Source organism: Euphorbia lathyris, chromosome 5 (genome assembly GCF_963576675.1).
Source record: "Euphorbia lathyris chromosome 5, ddEupLath1.1, whole genome shotgun sequence".
NCBI classification, from domain to species: domain Eukaryota; kingdom Viridiplantae; phylum Streptophyta; class Magnoliopsida; order Malpighiales; family Euphorbiaceae; genus Euphorbia; species Euphorbia lathyris.
In genome coordinates, this window is record NC_088914.1 from 34178755 (window position 1) to 34205959 (window position 27205).

Here is a 27205-nt window from a genome sequence, read left to right on the forward strand (position 1 = left end):
CCATTTTTTCACTTTTTCTTTATAAATCTTTGCATTTCGTAAGATAGATGGCGTAACTCATCTAACTCATTTAAATCGAGCAAACGTTTCTTACCTGCTTGTCGTAAATCAAAGTTAAGTTCCCTAATAGCCCAATAGGCTTTATGTTCTAATTCGACTGGCAAATGACATGCCTTCCCATACACTAAGCGGTATGGAGTCATTCCTATTGGTGTTTTAAATGCAGTACGGTATGCCCATAACGCATTATTGAGTTTACATGACCAATCTTTTCTTGAGGATGAAACTGTTTTCTCTAGAATCCATTTGAGTTCTCTATTTGATATCTCCGCCTGACCATTTGACTGAGGATGGTATGGCGTTGATACGCGGTGGCGTACTCCATATTTTTTCATAAGCGTTTCAAAACTTCGGTTTATAAAATGAGTACCGCCATCACTAACGATGACTCTTGGACACCCAAATCTACAAAATATATCGTCAAGAAAATTAACGACAACTTTAGAATCGTTCGTCGGGGTTGCAATTGCTTCAACCCACTTTGAAACATAATCAACAGCAACTAATATGTAAGTTTTACCAAAAGAAGGGGGAAAAGGACCCATGAAATCTATTCCCCACATATCGAAAACTTCAACTTCTAATATGGTTGTGAGGGGCATCTCATCTTTCCTTCCTAGATTTCCTGTTCTTTGGCACTTATCACAACGAGTAATAAATGAACGGACGTCTTTAAACATCGTAGGCCAAAAGAAACCACATTCAAATATTCTAGCTGCTGTCTTGTTAACTCCATTATGTCCTCCATAAGAGCTAGAATGACATTCCGACATTATGGATTCATATTCATTTTCACCAACGCATCTCGTAATTATCCCGTCACCGCAAGTCTTGAACAAAAAAGGATCTTCCCAAAAATACTGTTTAATGTCGAAGAAAAATTTCTTCTTTTGTTGGAAATTTAATCCTTCCGGAACAATATTGGCTGCAAGATAATTAGCAATATCTGCATACCATGGCGACATGACACTTTTCATTTGAAAGAGATGTTCATCAGGGAAATCATCTCGTATACCGATAGTTTCACCTATAGGACCATTCTCATCTTCAAGTCTCGATAGATGATCGGCGATAAAGTTTTCTACTCCCTTTTTGTCTTTTATTTCTATATCAAATTCTTGTAACAATAAAACTCATCTAATTAGACGTGGTTTTGCATCTTTTTTAGCAAATAAATATCTTAATGCTGCATGATCAGTATAAATAATAACTTTCAAACCTAACAAGTATGACCTAAACTTATCACATGCAAAAACTACAACTAACATTTCTTTCTCAGTTGTGGTGTAGTTTAATTGTGCACCGGACAGTGTGTGACTTGCATAATAAATGACATGAAGTTTATTATCCTTCCCTTGACCTAAAACACATCCGACAGCTAAATCACTTGCATCACACATAATTTCAAATGGTAAATCCCAATCGGGTTTAGCAATAATAGGTGCACTGACTAAAGCTATTTTCAATGTTTCGAAAGCTTTAACGCAATCTTCATTAAAATCAAAGGTGGAATCTTTCATGAGTAGATTAGTGAGTGGTTTGGAAATTACAGAAAAATTCTTAATAAATCTTCTGTAAAAACCGACATGTCCTAAAAATGATCTTACTCCCTTAACAGTAGTTGGAGGGGGTAATTTTTCTATTACTGAAGTTTTTGCTCTATCAACTTCTAATCCTTTTTCAGATATTTTGTGACCTAAAACAATTCCTTCGTCAACCATGAAATGACATTTTTCCCAGTTTAATACCAAATTTGTTTCTTCACACCTAGACAAAACTTTATCCAAGTTTTTTAGGCACGAATCAAAAGAATCTCCATAAACTGAAAAGTCATCCATAAAAACTTCCATGATATCTTCAATGAAATCATTAAAAATCGCAGTCATACAACGTTGAAATGTTGCAGGTGCATTACATAGACCAAAGGGCATTCTCCTATATGCAAATGTTCCGTAAGGACATGTGAAGGTTGTTTTATCTTGGTTATCCGGGTAAATGTATATTTGAAAGAATCCGGAGTAACCATCTAGAAAACAGTAGAAAGCGTGACCAGCTATCCTTTCGATCATTTGATCAATGAAAGGAAGGGAAAAATGATCTTTCCTAGTTACTTTATTTAGATTTCTATAATCTATACAAACTCTCCAACCAGTGGTGGTTCGTGTAGATATTAATTCACCTTCTTCATTCCTTACAACTGTTATGCCTCCCTTTTTAGGTACATAATGGATTGGACTAACCCATTCACTATCCGAAATAGGGTAGATGATTCCATTGTCCAGAAGTTTAGTAATCTCATTTTTTACTACTTCCTTCATATTGGGATTTAGGCGTCTTTGCCTATCCGCTTTAGGTGGCTTATCTTCTTCTAAGTGAATTCTATGCATTACAATACTCGGATTAATACCTTTTAAGTCTGAAATTTGCCAACCCATACTTCCTATCCTATTTCTAACAACTTTTTTCAATTTCTCTTCTTGAACTTGTGTTAATTTGTTAGAGATAATTATAGGTAGAGAATCGCCTTCACCTAAGAAAGCGTACCTCAAATGACTTGGTAATTCTTTAAGTTATAATTTAGGTGGAACTATAATCAAAGGCGGAACTGGTCCATCTTCTCGAATCAAAGGTTCTGGGTCCTTATCTTCTAGTTCCTCACTTATTATAGGTTCTAAAACGAAATCGGTAGGAAAAATAAATTTGTCAACTTTAACTAAAACATCCTCGATTATACCGTATGGTCTTTTAGTGGTTTGAAACGCTAATTGCAAAACCATATTGGTACGTTTGATATCTTCTTCTAGGCCTAACTTATTAAAAATAGATAATGGCATCAAGTTAATGCTTGCTCCAAAATCACAAAGACAACTTGGGAATTCAATATCTTCCAATTTACACGGAATGGTAAAACATCCGGGATCTTTGAGTTTAGTGGGAAAATTGCTTGACACAATCGAACTGCAATCTTCAGTTAGTGAAATGGATGAAATTCCTTCCCAACTGATTTTCTTTGAAATTAAATCTTTGAGGAATTTACCATAATTGGGAATTTGCGTAATCGCATCCATAAACGTCAAATTAATATGCAAATTTTTAAGTTTGTCTAAAAATGTTAAAAGTTGTTTATCATAGTCCTTATTGCGGACTTTGTGTGGAAAAGGTGGTTTGGGTACAAAAGTTTTTGTACTAGAGTCAATTGGTGCATCTTTTTTTATTTAATGTATCTTCTTTGGGCTTCAGTAAATCAGTTCCAGGTAAAGTTGAATTTCCGGGCATTTCCGGGCCTAAGTAATTTTTCCCTGAACGAAGAGTGATAGCCTTAACATGCTCTTTCGGATTTTCTTTCGTATGGATTGGAAGACTTCCCTCTTTGCGGGATGGAATTGATTTAGCGAGTTGTCCAATTTGAATCTCCAAATTATGGATGCTAGATGATTGGTTTTTAATAAGCTGATCGAATTTATTCTCGATCCGTTTAAAACAATCGTCGTGATTACTTATTTTTCCGCTCATAGCATCAATAAATTTATCGATTTTAGAAGATAAAGTGCTAATCGTATCTCTCGATTGATTTTGATAATTGGTGGTACGATTTTGATTAGCATTAGCATTATTATTATTATCTCTCCAGTTAAAGTTAGGATGATTTCTCCATCCAGGATTATATGTATTGGAATAAGGGTTATTATTTTGGTTTTGCCCTTGGACAAAATTTACCTGTTCAATTTCACTCATACCTTCGTAATCCACATCCGTTTGGATTGGCTTTCCATTAGGATCACACGGTGCCATAAACCTATCAATTTTGTGCGATAAGGCAGAAAATTGGGCTTGCAACATCGCTACTGGATCAAGATTCACTATACCTTTAACTGATGACGTTGCTGAGGATGATGGTTTCACTACTGGTATGTGTCCACGTTCCGCGGGCCACATACTGCTGTTGATTGCCATTTCCTCCAAAAGTTCTCTTGCTTGGGCAGATGTTTTCTTCATGAATAACCCTCCAGACATAGCGTCCAATGAACCTCTAGTTGTAGGATTTAGTCCATTATAAAATGTTTGCATTAAAAGTTCAGCGGGCAATTGGTGGTGTGGGCATAAACGTTGAAGTTCTTTAAAACGTTCCCAAGTCTCATAAAGAGTTTCATCATCATTTTGAGAAAAAGATGTTAACTCTTTAATGACTCTTGCGGTTTTTGCTAAAGGAAATTTTTTTGATAAAAACGCTTGGGCTAATTGTTCCCAAGTGGCAAAAGTTGCGGCTGGCATAGAAGTTAACCATTCTTTAGCCCTATCCTTCAAAGTGAAAGGAAAAAGGCGAAGTTTGATTGCTTCTGCAGTCACATCTGGAATTTTAAAAGTGTCACAAATTTCTAAGAAATTTATCAAATGGGTGTTAGGATTTTCGTTAGGTAACCCGTAAAATGTTACATTATTTTGCAACATATTAAGCAACGCAGGCTTAATCTCAAATTGATTTGCGTTAATTTGGGGTCTAACTATACTATTTGTTACACTGGCCACTCCTGGCCTAGCGTAATCCATAAGTGTTGGTGGGTCTGCCATTTTACCAGACTCGGTATTTGTCTTTACTGGGGTTTTGTTTTTGTTTTTGTTGTTGTTTTTGTTCTTCTTAAGAGTCCTTTCAATTTCTAGGTCTAGTGGTTTTGGTGGTATGCCTGAACTTCGAGAACTGCGCATGAACTTGAAATCTTGCACGAACCAAAACTACCTACAAAACAGAATTTGAAGAATAAATATATTAGTAATTGAAAATTATTAAACTAAAAAAAATTAAAATAAGTATGAATAAACCTAGATTCGAAATAAAACACGAAAAATTTAAAATTTTGTCAAAAATTTTGGCGTTCCCCGGCAACGGCGCCAAAAACTTGTTGAGTGATTTCCGCAAGTGCACGGTATACGCTTGTAGTAATAAAAGATATCGATCCCACAGGGAACGTTTTTTAAACAAAACTTATTTTGAATCGGTTAAATTTACTTTTAAGGTTTATAATATGGAAAATCGTTTAATCGGTTTTGGTTTTGAAATTGCTAGAATAAGAATTAGATTAGAGTATGAAGATGTTAGAAAATATTCTGATTTAAGAATGAATTTGCAAGACATGAACTTTTAGTACTTTTTAGAAAAGTAAACAAATGTATTTGTTTGCATTAAGCAAAGAAAATAACTTTAAACTTTGTATGAATTATAAAGATGAAATAAATGACGGAACCTCTAATTATTAGGCTTTGAACATGACAAAACCCTTATCCGGGATAATTGCCCTTAATCAAATTAAAACTCTTCCGAGATAATAATTTGCCTAAGTGTTCAACAAAGTTTCCTTGTAAAGATTTTGAATTAAATACGTTTTAATGAAAACACCAGCATCAATCCACTTCGGATCCTTTACCAAAATGCTGCATAAAAATCTATCGAATAGAACAGACTTTATTAGATGAAATATAAATTGATACAAGTTTACAGAGAACATGGAGCATGGAAACATTCGACGACTTGCAAGTGAACGGGTTGTCAATCCTTTCCTTGGGTTTCGTTAGAGTTTGTCAGGCTCAGGGGTGGATCCTCTACTCAATCTTCTCGTTGAATCTTCGTAATAGAGACTTGGTCGGTCTACTACCAAAATGAAAACTAAATTGGAACAATGTCTAAACGCTACTGAATTTGTTATTATTGAATAAACAATGTGTGTACATCATATTGCTTTTTACAGAATCGAAATCTAACTTCTGAATCACTTGACTCGGAATTTCTGCATAAATTCTATACTAATCTCTTTCTTCTACATATCTTCAACTCTTCATCAACTCTTTATTTATAGATGTTGAAGAGTCTTGATTGAAGTGTTGTGTCCGTTGTGAAGGATCGTATCCGTTGTGAAAGGACGTCTTTATCCACCCGAACGAACGCGTTTCATCGAAAATGAAAGTGTGCAATTTGGGTTCTACAGACTCCTGCTCTTACCGAGAATATTTAATTCTCTACCGAGAATGGGGGAGCATCAATTGGTCTTCGAACGAAGGGAAGGAGAAGCTGAAGGGAGCGTGTCGCGATCGAGAATTGGGGGGCCGCGGTCGCGGCACGGAACTTTTCATCGTTTTTGTCTTTCGTTCTCGTCCTCGATTTGGCGTTATTAATTTTCGTCATCTTCGACTCCTTTTGTAGGGTTTTTCTTCTGTTTTTGAGCTCTTTTCGTTCCTATTTGGATTTCACCAAATATTTATGTACCTTGCATGAAAGAAACATATTCGAGAGTAAAAGCTTTCTAAACAGTTATAAATAGCATAAATTCGTAGCAATATTGATGTAATTATCGATGATATTTTAGGTATGTTTTGGGCTTAACAATCGGGAAGGAAAGGAGGCATGGTATTGAATCTCTATTTGGAGAAGGCCTATGATCGGGCCAGTTGGTCCTTTTTTAGGGATACTCTTGAGGTTGCAGGTTTTTCTGATCACTGGGTGAACCTTATCATGACATGTGTTTCTTCATCATCGATGAGCCTGCTTTGGAATGGGGGAACACCTTCTACTTTTTAATTCATCACGAGGCTTGTGGAAAGGGGACCCCTCTCCCCTTACCTCTCCGTTCTCTGCTTAGAGAGACTTAGCTACCTTATTAGTGAAGCCGTGCAGTGCAGGAGATGGACTCCGATTAGGGCATCTAGATAAGGGCCTGCTCTGACCAATTTATTTGTTGTAGATGATATTGTGCTCTTTACTGAGGCTTCTGAGGATTAACCAAGGATCATTCGGGCTATCCTAGATTCCTTCTGCAGCTTCTCAGGACAATGGGTTAGTCAAGAGAAGTCACATATTTTATTTTCCCTTAACACTCGGGATCATGTAAAAAGGAACATTTGTAATGTGTTGGGCTTTCAGGAGACTTCAGACCTGGGTAAGTATCTTGGCATGTTGTTATTGCATAAACGTGTGACCAAAGACACTTACAAATATATCTTGGATCGTGTTAATGGGAAACTCGACGGTTGGTTCTTGAAGTGTCTCTCCCTTGAGGGCCGTATTACTTTGGTGAAGTCGGTCATTTTAGCAATCCCTAGTTATGCAATGCCAGTGATTCCCAAGGGAGTGTGGTGCTCCATAGACTCAAAGGCGTGTCAATTCATATGGGGCAGTTCTCCGGGGGCGTGGAAAGTCCATCTGATTCATTGGGACATTGTCTGTCATCCTAAGCTTGATGGAGACTTGGGGGATTCAATCAATGTAGGATTATAATTTAGCAAAATGCCTGTATTGGAAATGTTACTCTTGTTAAAACACCTTTCCACATGATTTTGATTTGACAAAATTATTTAAGATTAAATCCATGATTAAGACAATTAAATTTAAGTGCTTTGATTTAATTGTACTAATGTGTTTGTTCAATGTTGAGTATATTAATAAATGAGAACAGAAATAAAAAGTAAGACAAAATAAAGTCAGCATGAGCCACAGAAGCTGAGCAGAACACAACTCAGCATTATAGAAGAAAAGTCTTCTTCAGAAATAACGCTTGAAGATGAAGCTGACCGAAGAAGCTGAGTAGAACATAACTCAGCCCCGTCAAAAGAAGATCTTAAAGGCAACATCAATTAAGTCAAGCTGAGTGTTCGTCAGGACAGCACCAATGATCCGTTAAGTAGAAGACAAACCCCGACAAAGGTCTGCACCAATTCAGAAGTCTCGGAATTACGCCAAGAGACCTTTTCGAGATGCATGGATCAACTGGCGTTTTGCAAGAAGATAAACCCGGCGCTAGAAGACAAAACCTGGCGCAAAAAGATGAAACTGGTAAGCCTGGCGCCTGCTAATTTCAGATGACAGGATTGGCCTGCAAATCTGAATGCTGACCAAAGAATGACGCAAGAAGACCATTTGAATTCAACGGACATGTCCGAATTCAAATGATTGAAGCTTCGGATTTTACTATAAAAGGGCAAGTTCATTACTTGGATTCTTTGCCGAAATACAAGAAAGCACAGATAGAAAAGCAAATCTTCACAGGAGTGAAAATCCAAAAGAGAAGCTGTCTAAATAGAAAAAGCAAGTTCTTACACCCAAATCCAATCTCTGTGTAAAAGTCTAGAGTGAATTTGTATTCATCTAAAGTGTTCTTCATCTAGAAAGAACAAATTTGTATCAATTGTAAAGGTTGAGAGAGTGAAGCTGAGTACTCGGTTTTAGTACTCAGTGGTAGAGAAAATCTGAGTGTTTGGTCATAGTGCTCAGTAGGGTTGAGTAGACGAATAGAGGACGGTACTCTTGCATACTCAATTGCTTTGTAAATGGTTTGTGCTCTACCTTTAAAGAGCTCAGTAGTGGATTGAAAAAGCCCGGAAGGATTCTGGGGACTGGACGTAGGCGGTGAGGCCGAACCAGGATAAGACTGCTGAGTAATCTCTAACCCTTCTCTTGATATATATGTATGTGTTGCTTGCTTAAATTACTCAGTATATAATTTGTATAAGCCGACGCTGAGTAATCAGAGTGCTGAGTTGGAAGCTGACCGTAAGGGTTATTTCCCAACTCATAAGTGAAACTGTTCTAGTCAGCCTCTGACTAAAGCTGTCTTACATCACGCTCAGCCTTGCTGACCAGAATTGAGTGAAGTTATTTAAAAGAATTAAATTAAGTCAGCATAATTAAGCGAAAAAGTTACATTAGTTCCTAACCCCCCCTTGGAACTAATCCTATTACATTACACGGGACCAACAACTCTCGGACGAGTCTCTTTGGGTCAAGGTGCTTTGTGCAAAGTATTGTGGCAATATGCTTGCTTTGGATAAATTTAGAGCAGTCGGGACTAGTTCAAACACTTGGAGAGGTATCACTAAAAGCGATTTTGTTCTTGCTCCAGGAGTTGCTAAAGTCATAAACAATGGCCTCAGATCGTTGTTTTGGGAGGATAACTGGTGTGATGTTGGGCCTCTTCGTCTAGCTGCCACTGAGGAAATTCCAGAACATCTATAGGGGGCTAAAGTAGCTGACTTGTGGGTTGAGGGGCAAGCTGGAATTGGCAGGTACTGTCTAACTTTCTCCCTACCTCGACCTTACTCAGATTGGCTTTCTATGTTATTTTTCCTGGTAATTCCGAAGAGGATTCATGGTTCTGGTCTCTAACTGCTTCCAGCAACTACTCGGTTGCTTCGGGATACATGGGCTTATGCCAAGCGCAACAGCCCCCTAGGACCGAGTTCCCTTTAGTCCAATGGAAATTAATATGGCACCTTGCTATTCCAGGGAGAGTCTATTCGTTCCTCTGGCTGATGGCGCATGACGGGTTTCTGTGTAATTGGAACCGTAAGCAACGTCACTTATCTGAGATTAGTGGTTGTTCGAATTGTGTTGCGTAGGATACTTCCTTACATGCCCTCCATGACTACCTCGGCGTGAAGCATATCTGGTCCAAATGCATACCCTCTTAGCTGTGTTCCTCCTTCTTCACTGCATCTATGCCGGATTGGATTAATAGTAACCTAAGTTTTGCTGGATAGTCTTTGGATATTAACTGGGACATGCTCTTTGCTATGGGAGTTTACTAGATCTAGAAATGGCACTGTTTGGCTATTTTTGAAGGGAGTTTAGAGTCCCGGGATAAAGTCGAACTCCTTATGGACCATGCATTAGAAGTTTGCCGAGCTTGGAGCGATAATGTGTCTCAGGTTTGGTCAAGTAGAGTGGTGTGGGAGATTAAATGGCAGCCCCCCGAAGCAGGTTGGTTGAAGATGAACACCGATGGCTCGTCCAAAGGAAACTCAGGACATGCTTTAGCGGGTGGTGTTCTCCAGAGCCCTGCTGGGGAATGGCTTGGTGGGTTTGGGGCTAATTTGGGAATTTGTAATGCTTTACTTGCTGAGTTATGGGGTCTCTATTACGGTTTATAGTTTGCTTAGAGCAAAGGGTGCAGGAAAGTCATCTTTGAACTGGACTCACTAGTTGTGGTCGGGTTTATGCAACAAGACACCATTATTACCCACACGTTTTCATGGATTATCAATTGGTGGAGACTCCTTAAAAATCAGGATCGGGAGGTGGTTTTTAGGCATGCGCTTATAGAAGGAAATTGTGCGACGGACTGGATGGCGAAATTCGTAAGGTCTCTTCCTCTGAGTCATCACGTGTGTGGTACGCCTCCTATTGGCCTCCTAGACATATTACAGAAGGATCGGTGTGGTTTTACCTACACCAAGGCCTTAGTTTTGTTTTTTCTTTTTCTTTTTTGCTTCTCTGTTTGTTTCCGGGCTCTTAAGTCTTCTTTCTTTATATAAAAAAAATATATAAATGTAATTGAAAAAAATGCTATAGATTCATCAATTACTTAAATTTTGGTTTTAAATACTTTGTTTTGTAAAAAAAAACATACCCTATACATTTTTTTTGCAAAATTTTAAACCATGAACCTCGATTTGTAAATAAGTCAAACCATGAGCATTTTTTTCATACGTTGCCCTAAAAAAATCAATCTTAAATCTAATATTTACTAAACGGTGAAATTTTTCAGTTTCATCAACTGAATATGAGTTTTTTCATATTCTCATCGTCTTCAAACTTCCCGTGTTTTGATTACACAATTGAACCATTTTTTTTAATGTAAAACATCTTTCTTTAATAATGTTTAAAATTACACTATCGAGTAAACATTAAAATAAACTTAAAATTGCATTGTTTAGACTAAATCTATTTTTCCAATAATATAGAGTTAAATTTGCGTTATTGACCTTTGTTACTAATATAATAACCTCTTTTACTAATAGGATAATCTTTATTATAAAAATTATATTTTAAACAACTTTAATTCTTAATTTTTTATTTTTTGATTTTAAGACCATTTAAATGTTATTTAAACAAGAGATATAAAGTAATTCGCAAAAATTAAGAAAAAAATTCCAAAAAGTGTGATTTAAAAAATAAAAAATAAAATTTTCAAAAGATTTTTTTTTAAATGGTAATTTTATATAAAAAAAATGATTCTAAATACTTTTGATTTTTTAATTTTTCAGTTTCAAGATCGTAATTTATTATTTTGATTTGATTTATGGTAAAAATAATTATTATATTAATAAATTACAAAAGAAGTTGAAAAATGAACTATAATAAAAGTAAACATAAAGTTGAGGGAGCATGAATGTAATTTACTCGTAGCTTTCATGGGCCAGTTCTAGTTTCTTCCATTTTTGTTTGTCAAAACACAGCCCAAACCCAATCTCCCGCCATTAGAGAGATCGCGTTTCCATATATTTCTTCAGTCTGTTTCCTTTCTCGGTGCGTGTTCGACGAAAGCTCGCAGACAAAGAATGGAGAAGGAGGTCGATTGCCCTCTCTCAACACCACCCCCAAAACGACAGTCTAACAAAACCTCATCGCATTTTAATACTTATCCTCTTTGGAAAAATAAGGTTCGGTCTCATTTTATTTGTAATGTTTCAAAATTGCCTGTGTTTCATTTGAATCTGCTTGTGATTCTACCTCGTAATGGTTATCGCTCTCGATGATTAGCTGAGGGAAAATTGTTACAAGAGGGTTCGAGAGGACAGGAATCGATTGCTATGGAAGATGAGGTTACCCACTGCGAAATCACTCGACCAGAAGGTTTTACCCACTGCTTTTCTTGTTGTATTTTAGTTGCTTTCTTATGTTTATTTTAATTTGATTTTTCCTTTGGTTCCATGGAATGAGCCTTTTTTTGGGTTTTATTTGTTGATTGATTGTTCTTCTCAAACACTTGGTTTTCTGAGCATGTCATGTTTTATGCTGTGGCTTTGACATAATTAAATCTGTTTTATTTATGATCATGTTTTTGGGATATTCAATCTAGAGTTTCAGCTTGAATTAACATACTTATGGTTTTATTTGGCTGTTCAACAATGATTATTCCGTACTGGATTCTCTCTACCTTCACTTTATACTTCATTTTAGCGCTGTTACCTATTCATTTATTCCTCCCATTTTCAAGTTTCTTTTTACTGGAGTTGATTCAATAACTTATAGGTTTGTAATTTGTGTTTCAGGACTTTATCAAATATGCTTTTCAGGACATAGTTTCTGATGAACTGAAAAGAATTAGGAATGATTCATCACCCAATGAACAGTCTAAAATTGCAACAGCATTAGATGAAACTGATATGTTATGGGAATATGATGGTCTACTTGATGCTTATCAAGGCGTATGTGAAGAGGTGATGCTAGAGATGCAAAGAATATTTTACGAGGATCTCAGGACAGAACCCATTAGAGAAGGTACAATATTGTTCAGTAACAAATATAATCTTGAAGTCTAACAAGTATTTCACTGTTGATTTATAAGGAAATGAATTGACACATAGGAATGAGATCTTCTTTGTATACTTAATATATTATGAGCGTAATTATCATCTAGGAATCAGCACAACTGCATGTAGGTTTTGTTCCTTGATCAGCATTCTTCTTTTTCTTTTTTCTCTTTTCCAGATTTTTCCTTCTTATGAGCAAATTCTTTTTTTTTCTATTTCTTGTTTGAATCCCCATATCATTTAAAAGCACAAACTGAAAAGTACATTTAACTTATCGATAATCAAAAGGAATTCTGAAAATCTCTTGCATTTACCCTTATTTGTGTCTGGCTTTGTGCACTGGGATGTGTATAATTTTTTGAACCATCTCTTTAAGCTTAAATGTTTACTCTAGCTCTTTGCAGAACTTGAAAACACTTGGGAGGATGAAGAAGATGAGTATTTGGCTCGTGCTGTGTTTGAGCACATGCAACTGAATGATGAGCAGGTAAGAATGTCCGCTGTGATATTATGAGCATTTCATATGGGCATCAAAGGAAAGTGCATAAACTAATGTGATATGTCCACTTTTAAGTTGAATTGATAATATAATAAATTAAAATTTAAAAAATGATTTGAATTTATTAATGCTTAAAATTAGAACTTTTCTTTGTTAACAACAAGGAGCATGCTTATGTAGGTGTAACCAGTGGCGGAGCCAGGATTTCATATCCGGGGGGGCTAATTTTAGCTCTGCGGTCGGATATGATTTTCTAAAGTCCAGCCCGGCAGGGCTGGGCAAATTTTTTTACCGCCAACATGATAAAACTGTTTCGTTTTAATGTGTTAACTAAAGAATTAAAAGTCTCTAATGTGAAAAGCGTAGAGATATTTAATTTTCTATAAGTTCAACTTTGTAGAATGAACAAATATCAATTTAGTTTATAAACTGTCAAATTAGTAAAAAAAACGTAAAATGTCTATACTATGATTTATTGTTTCGATTTAGAAAGTTGTGCAAGTGAAGATTGTGTTTAAAGGGAAAAAAATAAATTAATTAATAACAATGATAAAAAAAATAAAATAGATGATAATATTGAGGAATTTTTTTTTATCATTAGATCAAAATAATAATAGAAAAAATAAAAACAAATTTTGGTTTAAAGAGGGATTTAAGGGGAAAATAGGTTTAATAAAATTTGAGGAGTTGAGGGTTCAAACCTGAACCATTGGGCTGAAGAATAGCCTTTTAACAGGCACTTAAACCAACCAGCCAAGCTCGATTTCATGTTATGTGTTCACGTCCTCATGTTTTAACTCTGTTAGGGGGGGCTTCTCGGGGCCGGATTAGTATTTTTCAGGGGTGGTGCCGGAGACCGGGGGGGCTTCGGCCCCCCCGAGCTCCGGGCTGTCTCCGCCCCTGGGTGTAACCGTGTAAGCAAATTAAGTGCAGACATGGTTCTAATGAGTATTATATATCTATGGTCTTCAAAACTCTCAACTTCTCGAATTAGAAAGTTTGGATATGTAATCATGTTCTGACCCATACTTGCATCATCTATAAACTAAGTTCAATGAAATTGAGAATCTGTATTGCTGCGTTCACCTTGTATAAATATCATATAGCAGAAAATATGAAAAACATGAGCTTAAATGGTTTGTGTATATATATATATACTGGGGTCCTCCTAGTACAATAGAAGCAAAATTGCTAAATTCTTCTGATGTTGATGCTAGGTGCAAAGAGAAACCTGGTGTCCAATCTGTAAGCAAGGACTGTTGCAAGAAAATCATAAGCTTATAGATTGTAGTCTCTGTGAGTTACAACTAACCAAAGGCGATGAGGTACTGTCTTTGCCTGTTGATATTCATAGTTTAGTTGGTTCGTTCATCATGTTCTCTTTGAAGTTCCTTTAGTCACCCAAAAATATCACAATTTACTAGTCCCAGCTACCAATTTCTTACCAAGTTCCATATCATTCCCGCAAAGTAGTTATGCAATATATTGGAAGTTGATTTAGCTGGTTATGCATAATTGACCTATGTAGTTTGGTGCGAGTGGCATCATGCCTAGTAAGATTTTCTAACTTGTTTAAATAAGTGGCAAAAGTAATTTCCTTCAGAAAAGTATATATGAATTGGTCTTTTCTTAGTTTTATGTATGAAAAACTTGTATTTTGATATCTTTTTCGTATTTTATTGGTTATTAAAAGTAAATATGAATTGGTCTTTTCTTAGTTTTATGTATGAAAAACTTGTACTTTGATATCTTTTTCGATATTTTATTGGTTCCCCTTAATAACGGATTTGGCAAATGTAGCTGGAGTTATAACCAAATAGATTGTTTCGATCAGTTGTAAATTTCCAATCTCAAAAAGTAATGCTGGTCCTGATGTTTTGTAATTGTAATAGACCATTGCTCCTTGTTTTATCATGTTACATTTTCACCTCTTCTAGTGTTGAGTATGGGAACTAATAGTTCTCTCTTGTATTGTCATTGCAGGTTAATTTAGAGACGTTGCAGACTCGACTGGCTGAAGCCCATACAGAACATCTAGATCGGGGTTGTAGATCGAAACCCAAATTCTGTATTGAAACTAGATTTGGTTTGACTGCATTGTACATCTCTTGTGATATCTGCAAAGTATTTGAGATTGTGATATAACCTTTTTTTTCTTGTACTCAAAGAAACAAAGGGAAGTTACCCCAAAAATAAAGAATATTTTCATGCCTTGTTTTTTATTTTGCATTTGATAATATCCACCATCACGCTGCAAAACTAACTTCCCACATTCTGGTGAGAAGACCGAACGAAACAACTTCTCTACTTTTCTTGATCCCTTTACAATTTCAGTAATTTCAATAATAAGTACAAAAATAAATTTTATGGTTTGGCCAATTTGCAAAGATAATCTTTGTGGTTTAAAATTTTGATCTGTACTTCGTGAATTTTGTAGTATGCTATGATTCACGGACACGCCGGAATCATCACGTATCGCGTGTCCGATACGTTTCCGACACGGATACGGCCGGAAACGCCAGGGACACCGTGTCGGGGCCGTGTCCGTAATTTTGGAAAGTTGGACACACGTATCAGTGAAGGATACGTGTGTCCCAGGAAAAAAACCCTAATTCTTCAAAATCGAAAAATCCTTTCCGATTCCGATTACATCCTTTCCTATTCCGTTCATCTCCTTCAATAACCGATTACATCCTTTCCTATTCCGTTCATCTCCTTCAAAACCGAAAAATCCTTTCCGATTCCGTTCATCTCCTTCAATAACCGATTGATTCTTATTCCATTAGAGAGTCAGAAACTCCAAAGGACAGGGACAGGGGGATACCGTTAATTTCATTTATATGTATTTATTTAGTTATATTACAAAAAATCATATATAAAAATATATTTTTAATATTTATAAATTTGCTCCAATATTTTTAATATTTACACGTGTCCCCCAAGTATCCGTGTCCTGTGTTTTATAGAAATGACGTTTCCCGTGTCCGTGTCCGTGTCGGATACCGTATCCGTGTCCGTGCAACATAGGTAGTATGAGTTAATTTTTCGCCTAGCCAATACTTAATTTACAAAGTCAGTATTTTTATTTGCTCCAAATTACTCTATTTTAGGGTAAATAATTACGATAATAATTTTTGAAGAAATGCCTGAATTTGTAACTGCAAAAAATACAGATTCCTGTTAATAAACTTTTACACCAAGTGGATTGTTTTTGCAAATTTTTCCTAGTTTTTATATGCAATGAATTGTTGGAATTGATGAAGTAAAACAGAAAGGGCATTGAGTTCTGATAGAAACAATCACCTGAAAAAAATATATTATGTATAAAACGTACAGCTCAGAGATATCAGTCCATTCATACAAAAGACGACAATGATGTCATTTTGATATCAATAAACATATTCCTCTACTACTAAAAAGGGAAACCCAATGGACAATTATATAACATATATTATAATTATAGGAAAGAATTGACACAAAAAAGCACCCCCTTATCCAATGCAAATGGGGGTAAAGCTGAACAATACTCTACATGGGGAAAAGGAATTCCAGGTTACAGGTGTCATGTGGTGGAGAAAAAGCCACTTTATGGCCACCCGAATTACAGGGGAGCTGTTCATCCTTCAAGCACAGAGACAACTGAAAATCTCCTAGGCACTATCTTTTTCAGCAGATATAACGCGCACCACAACTGCAGCACATGCAAGGATACATTTGGCAGAAGAGTAGCTCAACTCCCAATTAATAACGTAATTGCCACATCAAATAGTTTCGAGCAAAAAATTCACCACTGAAACTCAAAATAGCTCCTCCGAATTGAATTTGTTCCACGCTTCCTATTATTTCAACAAAAGAATTGTAACGTCAGAGCATGTAAGCCAAAATGACTGAGCCATGAGTATTAGAAAATTTTACGAAGTAAAAGTTCACAGGATCAAGAATGCAACATTACCTTGAGCAAGTCAAAAACCTTTTCAGCAATATACTTCTGCTGAAGATTGGCACCTTTTTGTTGCACTTTATCTGGATGAATGCATAAAGTTGCTTTTCTATAGACCTTTTTTACAGAAGCACCAGTAATCAAATCAGTCAAGGAAACAGGCTGCCATCCGCATTCAGGCCACAGCACCTGACAATAGTGCAACAGATTTAGAAGGCAATGGGTGGAATAACCATTACAATTTACAACAAATACATACAAGGGTGCTATGTTGCACGGACACAGTAAACGTAATTTCTAAAATATAGGCTCCAAACGAAAACTGACACGGATACCAAACGAGGAAACACAACTAAAGAGAAGTGTATGTGTAACATAGCAAGGGTGGATAATAAGATAGAATTGAGGAAGAAATTTTGGAAAAGGTCTTGACAAAACTTGAGAAAGACATCAACTGAAATTTCACTGAATTAAGAGTTTCCTAGGTAAGTTTAGTGGTTTAAATGGAGAACTGCCAAAAGAAATGCTTATGCAAAATATGAGTCACACACATACCCACAGAGCAGAAAGAGATTGCCATAAGAAAACAGATGCGTAGGCAACCATGAACAAAAAGAAATTCAGACACTATATTCTAATCCATTTGATTACCCTAAAGCCACACCTTAATATCTAATTTGTCAATGATGCATGTTTTTTACTATAGAGCTGTATGAAAAAGTAAACTGACAACACCTAGATTATGTGATTTTCTAGCTATGGGTAACCTAGATCTGTTATGACTCAGAGGACTTGAAGATTTAAACGTCAAGTACCTTCGGCATTTCAGCTGCCCCAAAAAAGAGTTGTAAACTCTAAATAGACCGCAAATTAAAGTTTTTCATAATAACCAATTCAACCCTACAGTTGTACTGGCCTTACTCGATTTTTAGGCATCTTGTTTTTTCAAAAGAAAAAAAAAATCGATGATAAAAGCAACTTGATTGATAGTTAAAGCTTCTGGTTGATATCTTCAATTGAGCAACCACACTCTATTGAACAAATTACAGACAACAATAAGGCAAAGAGAGCAAATGATTACACAAAAATATTGCAAATTGAAGAACAAGATACAAAATTCCATTGATATCTACAGACTACAGCTAAAACTGATAAAGGGCGGCCCAGTGCACTACGCGTCCCCGCTGAGCGAGGGTCCGGGGAGGGATCCCACCACAAGGGTGTACTGGGAGCAAGCCTTCCCCTACCAATTTATTTGGCAAGAGGCCGCTCCTAAGACTCGACCCCGTGACCTCTTGGTCACACGACAACAACGTTTACCGTTGCGCCAAACTGATAATTACCAATAAATTCTGCATTTAATGACACTCAGCAAATTATATTTACAATATAAAACTATAAAGACATACATATTGCATTGTTGATAGCAGAGCACGCAGATTCCCTTCTTTCCCTGCAGCCCATCGCTTAATCTCAGCATCCAATGTTTCAGCAATTCTCTGAAATTAGCATGGATAAATATCACTACAACAGCAACAACAAAAAATTGAAATGGCCGATGACCATTTCTACATCAAAGTCCAAATAGAAGAAACTACAATATTTTTCACTGATTTTCTTCTTTTTTTTTTCACTTGAACCATTGGACAAAATAAAACCCATGTAAAAGCCAGCTAGATTGATAAATTGGTAGTATGGAGGAGCAGCCACAAGTATGCAAACTATTAGGATTGATGAAAATAAATTTCTAATCCCTTTGTGTATGCTGTTTGTGAATGGTAATAATACTAACAGACATTAAGCAAATTGAATGGTAATAGCCATACTAACAGACATTAAACAAATTGAATGGCAATAGCCATAGCCATAGCCATATTTTGTCCCTTGTACTTGCCCAAATTTCTTCAATTAGACCTTAGTTAGCCCCTGATATTGTAATTTTTGGATAATCTAACCCTAACTAACAAATCTGTAAAGCGGCCAAAATATTGGTTTTGCCGAAATTCAACTAATTGGTTGGATTAATTGACCTAACGACTTGGCTCAAGCAGATACTGATATTCACTTAGCAAGTCTTAGCCATGGAGGAACATCAATACAAATGGAACATACCCATCACAATTTTAGCAACACTAGAGAAGCAAGTACGTTCATTCCGATGAAGAAAGGTTCCACAATGTGCACAAATCTAAAAAGCTTATTGATAATAGCATTAAAATACTAGCACAATGAAGGTACATTTTATGCAATTGCACTATACGAGCTAAACTAAGTAAGAAGAGAGTTCTAGACTAATGTAATTTAAAAATTGCAACATAAATCAGCAAGTGATGAAACATTTGCTAAAATTAGTGCAGTACACATGAGAATGCTTGGACGGATGTGTCGACATACAAGCAGGGGGATAAGAAGTGTGTATATGCAAGAAGGCAGAAATGGCATTTCCAATTGCACAGAATAATTAGAGAACTGAACCTTATGACACAACCTATTTCATTTTAACTATAACTTCTCAACAAAAATATAATCTTTCACTAAGTATATCATCTAATGGTAATTTATATATTACTAATAATCTATATGTATATGACAGTTCCAAATTATAAATTTTGATTGGAAAAGCGAATAAATACTGAAATTACTAGCTGTGAACTATAACAAATTTAATCTGCCTTGCCCAAAATGGTTTTGGACAAAGAGGTGGGAAGATGCACATGTTATACATTTCCACAATTGTAAACTTAAACCGAACAGGGAAATAAATACAGAGGATGAAACCAAGTTTTCAATTTCCAAGCAACATCCAACATTATTCTTCTATAGAAGTAAATGTAGAAAACCAACCCTAGCTCAATTAAATAAAAGAATGAGAAAATAACAACAATGAACCGTAGTAAGTTTAGAGCAAAAAAACATTTAAACATACACAAGACACCCACTTACCAAACCATACCTTCCATAATAACATATCTGATATCTCTAAAACATGTAGACATTTTTAAGCATTATAATTTATATCATATACACTCATAAGAGATGTTCACCATTCTATAGCGACTAAGACACAAATTTCCCAAGCACTGTAAATGTCACAAATTCTTTGTGTTTTTGTACATTGAGCAGATGCAAGCCCACATTGAGCAACAAACAAAGCACATCTTGCTAGAGCATAATCCTTCAAGGGGGTTACACTTTGCAGAAAAATACAGAAGAGACATACAATCCTTTGACTATTAACTGACGGAACTTAAACTTCAAAAATATTGAAACACCTAGCTTAAGCAAACGGATTACCTACTAATTTCAAGTAATTGAAAATAATTTCCAAGATTACTTTCAAACATAGTTGTCAAATCGAGATTGGACTCGTGAATCGAAATCCTCATTTTGTGAATCGTGACTCGTGAATCGTAAGATTCAGTTCAAATCTTAATACTATAAAAAAAAAAAAAAAAATTACCGTGTTGAACTTAAAATATTAGTCTAGAAATGCAATTTTAATTTGTAAAAAAAAAAGTCATATAAATTAAGTACTTAAAATTTAAATTCAAATCTAATGCAATCCTAAATAAAACTAATTCATAAAAAAAAAAAGTTTGGAAAGATAATGAAATTATGCAATCCACCTCCATTGCTTCATTATGGAAAGAGTGGTTGTCTTTGTCTGTAATTATAATTTGGTAAGTTGAGTTTTATTGTAATCTGTTTCTTTGAATTTAAATTTGAATTATTGATCTTTTAATTTTTTTTATTCATTTAGTTTAATCCTTATTGGTTGTATGTGGCACACCAAAAGTCATTCATGAATCCTGCCTTTAATTGCAATATACGGATTCCAAAACTCATAATTGCTGCCAATTTTTTTCTCCTCACTACCAATTCTAACAACAGTGCTTTCAAATTATCAAAGAATAGTCTTTCAAAGAGTATCAGGCAGTTTATAATCCCAATGAACATGATGAAGTAATCTGCTAATCCAAATCATTACTGCTCATGTTGATTTCTGCTGTCCTATATATAACTTTTACCTATTAAAGAATCTGCTAATCCAAATCATTACTGCTCGTGTTGATTTCTGTCACAACAAGAAATCAAATTATTGATACTCAAATCCTGAATCCAACCAAACGTAGATCCGTTCCTAGAAGAATTTCTAGGCTCCATTCTCTTCACTACTTACCCACCTCCCCAGAATACCAAACACAGCCAAGAGAAACAATAGAACAGAAAGAAAATCCTGAATCTTTTTTTTTTTGGGTGAAAAAGAATCCTGAAAAAATATGCTTGCACCACTTACATTTCTCTCAGCTTGGTCCCTCTGAACTTGAAGGTCCCTTTGATTCTTCTCGGCTAGTGCTTTTGCCTGAAGAAAAAGAAAAAGACTTAACAGTTAACAGATTTTGATCTAATATGGTGAGTAGTTAAATGGAAACATGTGGAACTCCATTAAGAAAACGAATAAAACAAAACATACCGCACGCTCTTGGGTCCTTTGATGGCGCTCCAACCTAGCTTTTCGTCTTTCCTCAGTCTCCCCTTCAACCTCTGGGAAATCTCCAGTTGTTCCCGTACCTTTTGCAAACAAAAATCTGGTTAGGCCTATGCAAAACTGAAAAAAACCTAAATGATTAGAAAAATAGCATTTTAATACATAAAGCACAACTACCTCCAAAGATTGTAGAGAGATCATCAACAATATTTGTAGTTGAAGATGCCTTCTTCATGTTAGATGTGGTTCCAACAGATGTCCTTTTGGCAGTTTCAGACCCTCCCTTATTCTGGGTATCAAAAAATGGATCCTGCAACAGAAGTTCAGAAATTAACCCACTTATTCTGGTGGTGAATGGATGATACCGATACTAATAGCTATTGATTCTCACTGAAGGGTTAGCCCTAGGCCTTGGTGCACTGCTTGCACGAGAAGTGAAGAATGATTCGAGGTCATTTTCATTCCTTTGTTGGTTTGCTCTTGCTGCAGCAGCCGCCCTTTCTCGAGCCTCTGCAGCAGCCCTTTCAACAGCAGCTCTTTCTGCTCTCTGTCTAGCATCAGATTCAGCCCTTGCAACAGCAGCTCTCTCTCGTGCATCACGCTCCCTTGCTTCTGCATTAGCTCTTTCTCTTGCTTCTGCAGCTGCCTTTTCTGCTCTTTCTCTAGCGTCTGCTGCTGCTCTCTCACGGGCTTCAGCCTGTGCTCTCTGAACTGCAGCCCTTTCTGCTCGTTCTCGAGCTCCAGCAGATGCCTTTTCTACAGCAGCCCGTTCAGCTCTTTGGCGTGCATCAGCTGCTGCTCTTTCACGTGCTTCTCTAGTAGCTCTTTCAACTGCTTGTCTAGCCTTTTCCCTTTCCCTCTCAATTTCCCTTGCTCGCTCTCTCTCCCTCTCAAGCCTCCTCTGCTCTCTTTCTTTCTCTTCTTTTTCTCTCTCAATTTCACGAGCTCTCTCCCTCTCTCTCTCAAGCCTTCTCTGTTCTCTCTCTTCCTCCTCCTGTTCCCTTTGTTGTCTCTCACGATCTGATCTCCCATGTCGTTCTCTTAATTCTCTCTGTTGAGCTTCTAGCACATCTCTATCTGGTTGAACAGCTTCTCTAATTCTAGCAGCCTTCAAATATTCCCTTTCTCTCATTTGCCTGAATTTAGCCTCTGCTTTATCCATGGCATCCTTCATTGCAGCAGCAGATGCTGCAGCAGAAGATGCGTTCGCATCAACATCTTCCCCATAGAGAACATCTCCATGTTCATTTGTACTGTTTTGGGTTCTACCGATAGCAAAATCTTCAAGTTCGTCTATTTGAGTAGGCACTGAGCCTCTCGCTGCATGACTTGATCTAGGGCTTTGAGAGTATGAATTAGAATTTGAAAAAGAATATTCATTGACCCTTCTCGAGTTTGTTGATGAAGACATCCGAGGTGGTCTTGGAGGTGGGGGCCTGGAAGGTGGTGGTGCACTTGTGGGTTGGGTATAAAGAGGAACTTCAGATACACTGAGCCATATGTCATTAGATGATTCTGAAATATCTTCAGATCTTGGAGGTGAATTTGCATTGCTAGGACTAGCATTCACATACGGAGGAGAGGAAACATTCTGACCAGCAGATCTATGAATATTTGTTGAAGCAGTGGGCATCTCGAACAATGTTTCATGAGGTTCCTGAAAATCATCGTTAGGCGCCTTATGTGTGTGGCCTGCAGCCTCATCAACAGGGTATTTGTCAACTGGATCTTTACTAGCAGGAGAATATGTGTCGCCCATGCTTGATCCAGTTCTGGAAGGGCCCCTATCATTTCCTCTCTTATTGATTCCAGCTGAAACCGGAGGCACAGATTTTCCAAGATTATCGAAGGCATCTATATCATCAAATGCTCCCATGTTTGTAGATGAAGTATCAACTTTTGCACTTCCTGAGCTACTAAATTTACCAATTTCTTCTAACGGGTCTGTGTACAACCCTCCTGATGAAGCTGCAGGGGTTGAAGTTGACTCCAGTACAGCAAAAGGATCTTCCATCACACTGGAGGCTGTCTTCCCTGAGTTTGCAGATGGTTTATGGGCCTGACTAGACTCTGAAGTTGACCTGTGCAATGCAGTATGCACTAAGAATTAAATAATATTTTATTTATGGAAAAGAGTAAAACAAAAAAACCATACAATTTAAAACAAAGAAGATAGTTTTTACAAAACAGAGATAACAACTGTGCATAAAAGACTGATTAGTTCTGATAGAATAAGAAACTCCAATAAACAAATTTTGAAAAATTGTGCATCATAAACATTACCTTTAACATAAGAACATATCAAAAGTGTGCCTCAGCTATCTGTTGCTAAAGAAGTCTAAGCTAATCATAATAACCGAAATGGAAATCAAACAGACAACGGAAAAAAAAAAAATTTCTATAAAATATAGGTAAGGGAAATGTGTAAATAATAAAAAAAATATGGCAATATTTATCTATATTCAAATTAGAATAATCTATTTGCAAATTACTATTTTGTATAAAAAGAAGACAAATGATGGCTCATGCAAGTTAGCAAATATACTCATCAATTATTATTCAATTACAATATGCACCTATTGAATAACTTCTATCACAAACCTAATAATAAAAACATAAACCATATTGCTCTATACAACAATATAATCATTATATATCCACAATACTATTTCAAAAAAAGCATAATATAATCACGATAATAAACTTTAAGAGTTTACAAGTTCCATAAGAGGAAAGAAGAGTGCTTTTCATTTTGAAATCCTGAAGAAGATCCAAAAAAGAAAAACCTATGGATTTAACATGACATGAGCAATGCACCGATTGGTTAATGTGTCCTTTGCTTCTAGAAATGACTTCCATTTTAAAAGAATGAGTTCTTAACTTCTTTAAATTAACATGGCCAAAACACAGCAACTCTTCAAAATCAAAGTTTTGGTGCTACATAGGCTATAATGTAACTTCAGAATTGATTAGCATCAATGGAGGGGAGAGAAAAGAAAGAACAAAAGAAAAGATCAAAAGAAAAAAAATTGGTATGCTAAACTTTTAATACAAGATAAATAAATAATAAAACAATATGTCCGCTTATGATCATCAATGTTAGATTAATGGATGAAAAGAAAGTTCACAGAGAAAAACAATTAATTTTTTTTTAAAGAAAAGCATCACCATAGCAACTAGCTAAAACTAGAAGGCAGAAGTTTGGTAAACTGTAGTTAGATTATGAGCTTGAATAGTACTTTATCAAATTATAAATTAGAAATTACCAATAATAACAAATTGCGTTTTAAAGTGAGAATAATTTGCATGCACAAACATTAAAATTCTCTTACAAATATGTAAATCTCAAATCAAAGTTCAACTTGATCGGGTTTAGCTTTTATTTCTACTGGCTATGTTGTCACATATGCATCAGTTGAAAACTCCATAATATTCAATTACTGTAGTTCAGTTCTCCAAATGCTACATTACCACAGACGAGAAGTAATCCTTGTCTCCCTCTTTTTTTCTCCTTTCAATCCTCCTAACCAAAATAGGACGGAGTGGAGGGAGAGAATTTATGTCGCTGACACGACTTGATTTCACGGTTTCATATGACGGTTCATGTTAGCCGATCCCGAATCATTTCGGGACTACAGCTTTGTTGTTGTTGTTGTAGGCTCATTTTGCAATAGAAGTTAGCTCTCAAATGCAAAACTCAAAACTCAGAGGATGAAGCCATCGAATGATAAATTCAGGATAGCAATAGCAAGCAACTTCCATGTATACACAACGAACATGGTGTTAATTTCTGACTGGATTAATCTTATCGGCACAGTCATTTCATTTACTGAAAGAGACATAATTATAAGACATTAAGAAACTACTGCAAACAACTAAGATATTCAAGATCAAAACCATGAACATAGCTGCTAAAATAATGCTTGTCTATGGATTTCTTTATTATTTATCAAATGAAGCATGCAAATCAGATTATGACACAAATAAATGTATACAGCAACATTATGACAAGGTAAATATCACATTAATATTGGTGCCAATATAAAATTAATTTCCAATCTAAAACTTGCTACTAACAAAAATATTACAGCGGTAGAAAAAAAGTAAGCAATGCTGCAATTTGTTAGTTTATCCAATAATTACCTCTATATTCTTGGTAATTTAGATCTATTGCTTGCAAGGGAAAAAAATAAATTGCTGAAACATGATATAAAAATGTGGAAACACTGGAGCATAACAAGCACAGGCACATGACAAAAAAGATAAAAGAAACAACAGCAGATTAGATGGCCTTAGCATAACTAACTACAATAAGCAACTACTCAAGGTACCAGGGCCTAGACAGTCTTACAATCGGTAGAAAATCCAATCAATTTCAAAAATCAACGATTACAAATTCAAAAACTTCGTGAAAACTGAGCAAAACTACCTTATTTGCTATTAAAAAAACTAACGACAGCTAGGTAAAAAACGTCTGATAAACTGAAAACGAATACCTGCTAATACTAGGGGAGCTACTGCTACCAAAACCAGGAAGCAAATCATCAAAAGCAGCAGAGTCGGTCTCTGCTTTGGAAGCCTCTCGCTTGTGTTGGGCCTCCTTTTTACCTATATTCCCCAATAAATCATCAAACGCCGAGCTGTTGTTTAGTGACCTATGTTTGGGCGAAGCAGGAGACCCGATCGTGGCAAACACATTGTCAAACTTTGCTGACTGCGAACCCGTAGACGTAGTCTTCAGCCCTGGTAACCCTTCGAAAATATCGTCATCATAAACTGGCTTATCATAAACCGGCAAAGAACCCGCTTTCGCATTCTGGTCCTTGAAAATTGAGTCATAATCAAATGATGAGGTAGTTCCTCCACCAACGCCACCACGCGATTCCGTATACTTAGGCGGCCCGCCAAAGACGTCATTGAACAGAAGGCCATCACTGCCACCACCACGATCATGATCATCGAAGACAGGAGCAGATTTGGTAGAAGCAGAAGGGGATCGGGAGTTAACAGAACCACCGGATCCAAGACCAAAATTCACAGAGGAGAAACCAGTAGAGCTATTATTGATATTATTATTACTATTACGAGATGTCGCCATGGGAGCAGATTTACCCTGGGGTTTGAACCCGAAGTCCCGGGCCAAGATACCAGGAAAATCATCCATAGATTCTCAGAATCTTGCGATTAATTTTGGACGCTACTGGTGCCGGATCTGCAAGACCGGTAACAGGTGGTAGATAAAGGAAATCGAAATTTTTAGATCTAAGAAGGGAAATGCACCAACAAGGAAAACCGTGAAAGCACAGACGCAGAAGAAAGAAGAGACGATAGAGGACAGGAAAATATGGTAAAAACTAAAAAAGGTAGCAAAATTAGAGGGTGACTCGTCAATTATCAAATAATTAAGGTGTGAAAAATAAAATAAAAATAAAGTTCAAAGAATAAATAGTAATGGAGGAAAAATTAGTATATGTAATGTAATGTGTTCTGAAAGGGGAGATGGCGAGAGAGGAACAAATCTCTAGCTCTGCACTTCGTCGTCTTCTTTTTCTTCCTCTCTCTCTCTCTCTCTCTCTCTAGCGGAGTCTGAAATTGCTAATACGTTTCCTTTTCTTCTTAGTAATAAGAATAATGTGCTAATTTTACTATGAAAAGCAGGCCAAATTGTCGTTTTTATACTAAGGACGTACATATTTTGAAATATCAAATTTCTCATCAATCATCTTCATTCTTCAATTGAAAAAAAATATATATTTTTGTTGTTTTTTTTTTTAATAATATATTTTTGTTGTTATTTTTTTTGGTTCGTAAGTGTATCCACCCGACAACAGTGGCTATTCAGTTTCGGAGATGGTTTGCACCTCTATGGGTGGGACTGCTGGCCACGGAAATTCTTTCTATTCCCAAAGGCAAGGATCGA

At 36.2% G+C, this 27205-nt stretch overlaps 2 protein-coding genes and 1 non-coding gene across 4 annotated transcripts; 2 read left to right on the forward strand and 1 right to left on the reverse strand.

Annotated features, from left to right (window-relative positions):
• Positions 1-4144: 4144 nt before the first annotated feature.
• LOC136231525 (small nucleolar RNA R71) lies at positions 4145-4251 on the forward strand. The gene has a single exon (XR_010689899.1). It is a non-coding gene; the product is annotated as a small nucleolar RNA R71 (small nucleolar RNA).
• A 7067-nt stretch (positions 4252-11318) lies between these two features.
• On the forward strand, positions 11319-15078 carry LOC136228656 (uncharacterized). 2 transcript variants are annotated; one of them, XM_066017101.1, is made up of 6 exons: positions 11321-11484; positions 11585-11677; positions 12097-12325; positions 12762-12844; positions 14074-14181; positions 14840-15078. In XM_066017101.1, exons 1-6 carry the CDS (start codon positions 11383-11385, stop codon positions 14999-15001), a joined length of 777 nt encoding a protein of 258 aa, XP_065873173.1. In that variant the 5' UTR covers positions 11321-11382; the 3' UTR covers positions 15002-15078. The 2 variants fall into 2 exon arrangements, with proteins under 2 accessions (XP_065873174.1, XP_065873173.1); XM_066017102.1 differs by lacking the exon at positions 14074-14181 and having other exon boundaries at positions 11319-11484.
• A 1062-nt stretch (positions 15079-16140) lies between these two features.
• Positions 16141-26906, reverse strand: LOC136230235 (auxilin-related protein 1). Its single transcript, XM_066019238.1, has 8 exons — positions 25782-26906; positions 21677-23366; positions 21463-21595; positions 21271-21368; positions 21094-21159; positions 18206-18295; positions 16809-16985; positions 16141-16692 (listed from the first exon to the last, which is right to left on the reverse strand). Exons 1-8 carry the CDS (start codon positions 26447-26449, stop codon positions 16654-16656), a joined length of 2961 nt encoding a protein of 986 aa, XP_065875310.1. The 5' UTR covers positions 26450-26906; the 3' UTR covers positions 16141-16653.
• Between the last annotated feature and the right edge of the window lie 299 nt (positions 26907-27205).